General features: G+C 47.2%; 1 protein-coding gene across 2 annotated transcripts in view; it reads left to right on the top strand.

The window, feature by feature from the left end:
• Nucleotides 1–1315: 1315 nt before the first annotated feature.
• The window catches only part of VHL (von Hippel-Lindau tumor suppressor), a 13731-nt gene continuing 5091 nt past the window's right edge, over nucleotides 1316–9955 (top strand). Inside the window, exon 1 of one of the 2 annotated variants that reach the window (XM_003785444.3) lies at nucleotides 1316–1730. In XM_003785444.3, coding sequence (XP_003785492.1) covers nucleotides 1391–1730 — 340 coding nt within the window. In that variant the 5' untranslated portion in view covers nucleotides 1316–1390. The remainder of the gene's footprint in view (nucleotides 1731–9955) is intronic. The other variant, XM_012802548.2, reaches the window with a different exon arrangement.

The raw sequence follows: 9955 nt of genomic DNA, 5'->3' as shown, positions 1-9955 counted from the left end.
CTTGGGTGTATGTGGCTGGTGCCTTAGTCACTTGAGCCACAGGTGCAGAGCCTATTCTGCTATATTCTATGGCAAATGATAGTGAATTTCCATTAATGGTAGTGGTATAAAATGGTAGTGATATAAAAATGTCTTCAATGGGCAGCACCTGTGGCCTAAAGGAGCAGGGTGCCGGCCCCATATGCTGGAGGTGATAGGTTCAAACCCAGCCCCAGCCAAAAACTGCAAAAAAATAAAAAAAACATGTCTTCAACTTGTTTAAGTGTTTTCATATGCATAAATACCTTTGAAAGGAAGCATAAAAAACTGGTAATGCATGTTGCCTTCAGGACTGTTTTGGGGGCACTGGGGTAAACAGGGTAGGAGGGAAATATTTCACATGTATACTGTGGCGTACCTTTTAAATTTTGTTACCCAAAGTGGAGAAAAGACAAATTTGATTAGTTACAAAATTCTTTTCTGTTTTTTGGAGACAGAGTCTCACTTTGTTGCCCTGGTAGAATGCCACAATGTCATAGCTCACAACAACCTCAAACTCTTGGGCTCCAGCGATGGATTCTCCTGCCTCAGCCTCTCAAGTAGCTGGGACTACAGGTGCCCGCCACAACGCCCGGCTATTTTTAGAGACTGGGTGTGTGGTCGCTCTGGCACAGGCTGGTCTCGAAGCTGTGAGCGCAGGCAATTCACCCGCCTTGGCCTCCCAGAGTGCTAGGATTACAGGCCGTGAGCCACTGCGCCTGGCCTAGTTACAAAAAAAAAAAATTTTTTTTTGAAACAGTCTCACTATGTCGCCATCAGTAGAGTGCCGCATCGTCACAGCTCACAGCAACCTCAAACTCCTGGGCTTAAACAATTCTCTTGCCACAGCCTCCCGAGTCGCTGAGACTACGGGCGCCCGCCACAACGCCCGGCTTTTTTTTGTTGCAGGTGTTTAGCTGGCCTTGGCCGGGTTCGAACCCGCCACCCTCGGTGTATGTGGCTGGCGCCGTAAGTACTATAATACGGGCGTCGAGCCATAGTTACAAAATTATTAATAGCGCAAGTGACAAGGCAAAAACTGTGAACGTCTTAAGAGAATGAATGAAGGTAGGGAAACTATCAAAATCTTAAAGGAGGTAAAACACCTTTTTGTAATGAAAATACAGAGACGAGTGTGCCGCACCCCAGCCCTGCCAGGTGGTTGGAATATCCTTGTACGCATGTGCACAGTTTAGAGGGGGCCATTTCCGCGAGTGTCTATCCGTCCCCCACCAAGAGCAAAGCGAAAAGAGTACGCAGGCCTGCCAGGAGCACGTACGCACGTACGTAAGCACGCACGCCCCGCCCCGCCCCACGTCCGGATCCGGAATCTCGAGGCAGCCAGGCCCCAGGCGTCTGGATTCCGGAGGTAATGCCCTGGAGGGCTGGGAACGGAGTAGAGGCTGAGGGCGGCGCCGAGGAGGGCGGCGCCGAAGAATACGGCCCTGAAGAGTACGGCCACGAGGAGTCGGGCGCTGAAGAGTCTGGCCCAGAAGAGTCCGACCCGGAGGAGTCGGGTACCGAGGAGGAGATGGATGCCGGCCGGCCGCGGCCGGTGCTACGTTCGGTAAACTCACGCGAGCCCTCCCAGGTCATCTTCTGCAACCGCAGCCCGCGCGTGGTGCTGCCTGTGTGGCTCAACTTCGACGGCGAGCCGCAGCCCTATCCGACGCTGCAGCCCGGCACAGGCCGCCGCATCCACAGCTACCGAGGTACGGGACCCACCGCGCCTCCCACTTTGTCCTGGGGTGCGGCGAGCGCTCGTCGGTGCCGGTGCTGAGCGCCGTGCCCAGAGCGCTAGGCCTGATCTCAACAGTAACTATAGCACCATCTGTTTCAATCGCCTCCATCATCCTGGAGAGCAGGTGACACTACTGTTACTATTCCCATTTTACGGATGAGGAACTGAGGCCCCAGGGATGTGACATTTCCAAAGTAACGCTGCTAGTAAGTGGCAGAGCATTCTTCTTTGTAAGACTGAATAAGAAGTATTTGAAAGAGTTTCTCTCCCTTCTGCTTCTATTTTTCCTTAAAAGATGTGCCCAATCCCAACGCTCATCTATTCAATACTGATGAGCCCCAGTGGGCCAATTCCGTGTAGGGTCAGAGTCCCTGCCTTCCTGGAGGACACTGCGGCTGGGGAGACAAACAAGAATCAGCTAGTTGGGCGGCGCTTGTAGCTCAGGGCGTAGGGCACCGACCGCATATACCGAGAGTAGTGGGTTCAAACCCGGCTCCGGCCGAACTGCAACAAATAAAGCCGGGGGTTGTGGCGGGCTCCTGTAGTCCCAGCTACTCGGGAGGCTGAGGCAAGAGAATCACCTAAGTCCAGGAGTTGGAGGTTGCTGTGAGCTGTGACGGCGTGACGGCACAGCACTCTACCGAGTGCGATAAAGTGAAACTCTGTCTCTAAGAAAAAAAAAAAAAGAACCATCCAGTGTCTTGATTGCTGCTACAGTGAGGAGAGGAGTTATGTGGTTCCAGTTAAGGGAGAGAAGAAAGGGAGCGGGATGAGTAGGAGCTAGCCAGCCCTGAAGAGTAGTTGAGAGTTTTACATTGGGACTATAGAAATGTTGATCAGGGCCTAAAACCTGGAGCCTTGGCAGAGGAAGCCCAAAAGGTGATTTTACCCTAGGTAAAAAGAGTCATTGGGTTTGGCACCTGTAGCTCAAATGGCTAAGGCCCCAGCCAGCCACATACACCAGAGGTGGCAGGTTCGAATCCAGCCCAGACCTGCCAAACAGCAATGACAACTACAACCAAAAAATAGCTGCTTATTGTGGCAGACGTCTGTAGTCCCAGCTACTTGGGAGGCTGAGACAAGAGAATCGCTTAGACTAAGGTGACCAGACATCCGCTTTTGGCGGGACAGTCCCGATTTTTAATAATTTGTCCTGTGTCCTGCGGCATTTTAAAAAAGCCCCGATTTTGGGAAGGAATGGCCGACATGCTAGGGAACACGGGAGAACAGGAAGGGTTTTCAGCTGCCATGTGGCTATTTCACCAAGATATGCGTTTTATATTATTTTTGTTAATTTTATAATGTTAAACTTTAATGGTAACAAATAATTGTTGAGAACTGATTATTGAGAACTGCTGACCAAAGTTTGCATTGTTGTCCCACCCCACCCCCAGGCCCCGCCCCCCCAATGGTGTCCCTCTTTACCAATGTTAAAATCTGGTCACCTTAGCTTAGACCCAAGAGTTGGAAGTTGCTGTGAGCTGTGACACCACAGCACTCTACCCAGGGTGACAGCTTGAGGCTCTGACTCAAAAAAAAAAAAAGTCATTGACAGTTTGGAAGTGGGGAGATGACATTGTCACATATTGTCCTGAAAAGCTCACTCCGGTTGCAAGGCCATTTGGAGGTAGAAAACTACTGGTGAGGAAGCAGTTAGACAGCTGTTATAAAAATCCAGGTGAGGGGCTGGGCTCCCAGACCCAGCCACATACAGCAAGGCTGGCGGTTTCAAACCTGACCTGGGCCAGCTAAACAACAATGACAATTGCAGCAAAAAATAGCTGGGCATTGTGGTGGGTGCCTATACTCCCAGCTATTTGGGAGGCTGAGGCAAGAATCACTTAAGCCCAAGAGTTTGAGGTTGCTGTGAGCTGTGATGCTATGGCACTCTACTGACAGTGACATAGAGTCTGTCTCAAAAAAAAAAAAAAAAAATCCAGGTGAGGTATAACTAGGCCATACCTAAAGTTGGAGACAGAAAAGTAGTCCTACTCTGACATAATTTTTTCAGTCATCCTATAAGGATAATGATGGATCTTTCCTCTTTGAGGTTGGTATCCTTAATAAGCTAATGCTTTTCGAACTTTTACACCAAACTTCTCCTAGTGTTAGATGAGGAAGGACACAATACTTAACAGGGATCAACATTTAACATTTCTGTACTCTCTGAGTTCTATGAATTTTGGTTTTTTTTGGTTTTTTTTTGAGACAGAGCCTCAAGCTATCCGCCTGGGTAGAGTGCCATGGCATTATAGCTCACAGCAACCTCCAACTCCTGGGTTCAAGCGAGTCTCCTGCCTCTGCCTCCCAAGTAGCTGGGACCACAGGCGCCTGCCACAACGCCCGGCTATTTTTTGGTTGCAGCCGTCATTGTTGTTTGGCGGGTCCGGGCTGGGGATTCAAACCCGCCACCTTAGGTGTACGTGGCTGGCGCCTTAGCCGGTTGAGCCATAGGCGCCGAGCCTGAATTTTGTTTTCAACTTAAAATAAATCTGTGCTTGATATATTAGATTTTAGGTGTGGTGATTTACTCCTGTAGTCTTTTTTTTTGTTTTGTTTCTGGGCCGGGCCAGGTTTGAACCCGCCACCTCTGGTATATGGGGCCAGCACCCTACTCCTTGAACCACAGGCACTGCCCTACTCCTTTAATCTTTATTTTTTCTTTTCTTCTTTTTGAGACAGTTTCACTTTGTCACCCTCAGTAGAGTGCCATGATATCATACCTCACAGCAACCTGAAACTCAAGGGGTTCTCTTGGCCTCAGCCTCCTAAATAGCTGAAACTATAGGCACCTGCCACAATGTCTGGCTATTTTTAGAGACAGGGTCTTGCTCTTACTCAGGGCAGTCCATCTGCCTTGGCATCCCAGAGCGCTAGGATTCTTTCTTTTTTTTTGGTAGAGACAGAGTCTCACTTTATTGCCCTTGGTAGAATGCTGTGGCATCACAGCTCACAACAAGCTCCAACTCCAGAGTTTAGGCGATTCTCTTGCCTTATCCTCCCAAGTAGCTGGGACTACAGGCACTCGCCAAAACGCCCAGCTATTCCAGAGTGCTAGGATTACAGGCGTGAGCCACCACTCCCAGCCAGTTTACTCCTGTAATCTTAACACTTTGGGAGTTGGAGAAGGGAGGATTGATTGAGCCCAGGAGTTTGATACCAGCCTGGACAATGTAACAAGACTCCATCTCTCTATAAAAAAATTAAACAGGGGGTGGTGCCTGTGGCTCAGGGAGTAGGGCAACTGCCCTATATACCGAAGATGGCAGGTTTAAACCTGGCCCTGGCCAAACTGCAACAAAAAAAACAGCTGGGCATTGTGGTGGGTTCCTGTAGTCCCAGCTACTCAGGAGGCTGAGGCAAGAGAATCGCCTAAGCCCAGGAGTTGGAGGTTGCTGTGAGCTGTGACACTACGGCACTCTACCCACGGCGATAAAGTGAGACTCCGTCTCAAAAAAAAAAAAAAAAAAAAATAGCCGGGTGTTGTGTTCTAGCTACTCGGGAAGCTAAGGCAAGAGAATCGCCTAAGCCCAGGAGTTGGAGTTTGCTGTGAGCTGTGACACCACAACACTACTGTGGGTGATAAAGTGAGACTCTATCTCTAAAAAAACAAAACTTAAGCATGACTTGATCTTAAATCTTAAATGTTTGCTATCGCCTGTCTGCTTGGGACCCCTCACAGAATGCAAAACAAGTTAGCAGCAAATGAGCATATTTGGAATTTACTCTACAGTCTCAACTGTTCTTATCATGATAATGGCTGAAACTGGAAGACATTTAAAAACCCTGAAGTCATCTATACTTGCTATTTATTTCATCTTCTCATTCGGAACAAACAATAAAATATTCACAAATACCACCAATCTAAGCACCTGTTTCAAACGAAACTTTAGCCTTTAGGTTGCAAAATAATTTCTTCACAATTAAGCAAACAGCAGCAGAAGACCCATGTCAGTTGCTTCGCTCTTCCTGGAGAAGTATACAGGATAAACACATCTTAGGGGCTTCTCTCTGTTAAATCTGAGAGGTGGAACAAACAGCCTGGTCTTTTCCATTCCAAATCATGGAGGTAATGTGTAGAGAAGAGATACCCACATTTGAAGAATAGGGAAAGTGGCTGGATAAAGGAAGTCGAACTGCCTGCTGTAGGAGATAACACAGAGATACTTTCCAAGTCCTGAGTTTAGTATTTTGTTTTTGAGATGAATACGAAAACACCTAAAGGTCAAGGAAAATGTTCTTCCTGTGATAAGGAACCTTGCACGGCCAGACGGATGAACTTGGCCTCCTAGGGCCTGGCCCAGAGGCCAGTCACCAGCTGCATGCCTCACTCCGACATCTTTGCTCCTTCCTTTTTTTTTATTTTGAGACAGAGTCTCATTATGTCGCCCTCGATAGAGCGCTATGGCATCACAGCTCACAGCAACCTCAGACTCTTGGGCTCAAGTGATTCTCTTGCCTCAGCCTCCCACATAGCTGGGACTACAGGTGCCGGCCCCAATGCCTGGCTTTTTTTTGTTTTTTGTTGCAGTTTTCATCTCCCCCAGGCCAGTTTCAAACCCACCAGCCTGGGTGTGTATGGTCAGTACCCTACCCGTTGAGCTATGGGCACCGTCCTGTGTTCTGGATTTGATTCTCAACTTGACTGTCAGTTAGTGTATATGGAGGCTACTGATTTTCTATGCATTGATTTTATAACCAGAGACATTACTATGGAACGTAACAGGGAATCTGGAGATGAAACCATCCTCACATTGTCACCTGATCTTTGACTAAGCAAACCAAGTTGTACACTGGAGAGAATTCCTATTCAGTAAATGGTGCTGGGAGAATTGGTTAGCCACATGAAAAAGGCTGAAACTAGACCTGTACCTCTCACCACTTACAAATAATAACTAATGATGGATAAATGATTTAAATCTAAGAGATGAAACTATAAAAATCCTGGCCTGGCAGGTTAGCTCACACCTGTAATCCTAGAGGGCAAGGTGGGAAGATTGCTTGAGCTTAGGAGTTGTAGACCAGTCTGAGCAAGAGCAACACCCTGTCTCTGCTAAAAATAGAAAAAATTAATCAAGTATTGTGGCAGATGCCTATAGTCCCAGCTACTTGGGAAGCTGAGGCAGGAGGATCACTTCAGCCTAGGAGTTTGAGGTTGCTGTGAGTTAGGCTAACACCATGGCACTCAAGCCTGGGCAACAGAGTAAGACTATGTCTCAAAAAAATGAAAACAAAACAAAACTTTAAAAATCCTAGAAGAAAATTTGAGAAAAACTTTTTTTTTTTTTGTCTTTTATCACTTTGTCTCCCTCAGTAGAATGCCATGGCATCAAAGCTCATAGCAACCAGAAACTCTTGGGCTCAAGTGATTCTCTTGCCTCAACCTCCCTAGTAGCTGGGACTATAGGCACCCACTACAGTGCCCAGCTATTTTTAGAAATGGGGTCTCCCTCTGGCTCAGGCTGATCTCAGACTTGTGAGCTCAGGCAATCCATCTGCCTTGGCCTCCTAGAGTGCTAGGGAAAAGCTCTTAATCTTACCAGCTAGGGAAAGAATTTATGAAGAAGACCCCAGTGGCAATCACAGCCACAACAAAAATGAACAGATGGAACCTGATCAAGTTTAAAAGATTTTACACAGCTGAGGACCCAACAAAGGAAAGAGATGACTTCCAGAATGGGAGAAGATATTTGCATGCTATGAATCCAACAAAGGGCTAATAACCAGAATCTACAAAGAACTTAAGCAAATTAACAGGGAAAGATCAATCAACTCCATTAAAAATTAGACTAGACCTATAATCCTAGCACTCTGGGAGGCTGAGGCAAGTGGATTATTAGAGCTCAGGAGTTTTGAGAGCAGCCTGAACAAGAGGGAGATCCCGTCTCTACTAAAAATAGAAAAGCTAGCTGGGTGTTGTGGTGGATGCCTGTAGTCCCAGCTACTTGGAAGTCTGAGGCAAGAGGATATCTTGAGCTCAAGAGTTTGAGGTTGCCGTGAGCTATGTGATGTCACAGCACCTACTGAGGGCAACAAAATAAGACTGTCTCAAAAATGAAAAAAAGGCGGCACCTGTATCAGTGGGCAGGGTGCCGGCCACACAGTGAGGATGGCGAACTGGAACCTGGCCTGGGCCAGCTAAAAACAATGACATCTGCAAGAAAAAAAATAGCCAAGTGTTAATGGCTGGCGCCTGTAGTCCCAGCTACTTGGGAGGCTGAGGCAAGAGAATCCCTTGAGCCCAAGAGATTGAGGTTGCTATGAGCTGTGACGCAGTGGCACTCTACCCAGAGTGACAATTGAGACAGTCTCAAAAAAAAGAAAAAAATTGGGCAAGAGACATGCTCAGAAACTTTTGAGGACAAATGACCAACAAATACATGAAAAAATAATCATTCCTAGGGCAGTGCCTGTGGCTCAGTGGGTAGGGCGCTGGCCCCATATACTGAGGGTGGCGGGTTCAAACCCAGCCCAGCCAAATTGCAACAAAAAAAAGCCAGGCATTGCGGCTGGCACCTGTAGTCCCAGCTACTTGGGAGGCTGAGGCAAGAGAATTGCCTAAGCCCAAGAGCTGGAGGTTGCTGTGAGCTGTGACATTACAGCACTCTACTGAGGGTGACAAAGTAAGACTCCTGTCTCTTAAAAAAAAAAAAGTCATTATCCTTAATCATCACAGAAATGCAAATCAAAATCACTTTGAGATATTACCTACCTCTGTGAAGCCGTGATCGATGTCTCATGCCTATAATCCTAGCACTTGGGAGGCTGAGGCAGGTGGATTGCTTGAGCTCACGGCTTCAAGACCAGCTTGACCCAGAGTGAGACCTTGTTTCTAAAAATAGCTGGGCCTTGTGGCAAGTGCCTGTTGTCCCAACTACTAGGGAGGCTGAGGTAAGAGAATCACTTGTGCCCAAGAGTTTGCAGTTGCTGTGAGTTATGATGGCATAGTGCTCTACGGAGGGTGACAAAGTGAGATTCTGTCTCAGTAACAACAACAACAAAGTCTTAACAATCACCTACCCTATGAGAATGGCTCATGACACAGGGTCCCAAAGCAACAGATGCTGGTGCGGGTGGGAAGAGAGGGGAAGACCCACGTACCATTGGTCCCATTGGTGGGATGTGAACTTACTAGTAAAGCCTCTGTTGTAACACGTACAGAAAGAACTAAAAGTATATCTATCATCTGATCCTGCAGTCTCATTACTATGTATCTACCAAAAGAAAAAAAAACATTTTACCATAAGGACATTTGCACTCCAAAGTTTATAGCAGCAATATTTGCAATTGTAAAGATGTGGAAACAACCCAGGTTCCATTCAACATGTGAATTGATTAATAAACTGGGGTAGATGTGTACGATGAAATATGATTCAGCCATGATGGAGGTATCATATCTTTTATAATAACCTGGATGGATTTGGAGAACATTCTCCTAAGCAGAGCATCATAAGAATGGAAAAGCAAGCACCATACATACTCAACACTCAGAATCAATAGATTAACAACTACATGTTCACATGAGAGAAAAACTCAGTTAAATACAAGTAAGGGAGGGGCATAAGGAGTGGGGTAAATTCCCACCCAGGGGGTACATAGCACAGATATACTGCACACTTTCTGGGTGAAGGGCCGAACTACAACCCTGACTTTAACCTTATAAAAAATACTATGTAACTTAATAGTACTGACGTCCCAGGCCAGGTTAGAACCCGCCACCACTGGTGCACAGGGCCAGCACTCTAACCGGATGCCCAGACTCCTATTGATCTGGAATAAACAAAGAGAGTGAAGTAGTAAATTTATACTCCAGAAAGGCCAGGTGAGATGGTTAATGTCTGTAATCCTAGCACTCTGGGAGGCTGGGGTGGGTGAATTGCCTGAGCTCAGGAATTTGAGACCAGCCTGTGCAAAAGCAAGACCTCATCTCTAAAAATAGCTGAGCATTGTAGCAGGTACCTGTAATCCCAGCTACTTGGGAGGCTGGGGCAAAAGAATTGCTTGAGCCAACTCAGTGCCTGTGGCTCAAGTGGCTAAGGTGCCAGCCACATACACCTAAGGTGGTGGGTTTGAATTCAGCCCAGCCCCGCCAAAAACAACAATGACAGCTGCAACAAAAAAATAGCCAGGTGTTGTGGCGGGCGCCTGTGGTACCAGCTACTTGGGAGGCTGAGGCAGGAGACTTGCTTGAGCCCA

Source organism: Otolemur garnettii, unplaced genomic scaffold, assembly GCF_000181295.1.
Source record: "Otolemur garnettii isolate 467f Iridium unplaced genomic scaffold, OtoGar3 scaffold00015, whole genome shotgun sequence".
Lineage (NCBI taxonomy): Eukaryota > Metazoa > Chordata > Mammalia > Primates > Galagidae > Otolemur > Otolemur garnettii.
The sequence above is the reverse complement of the archived record's forward strand: the minus strand, read 5'-3'. Positions and strand labels throughout refer to the sequence as shown.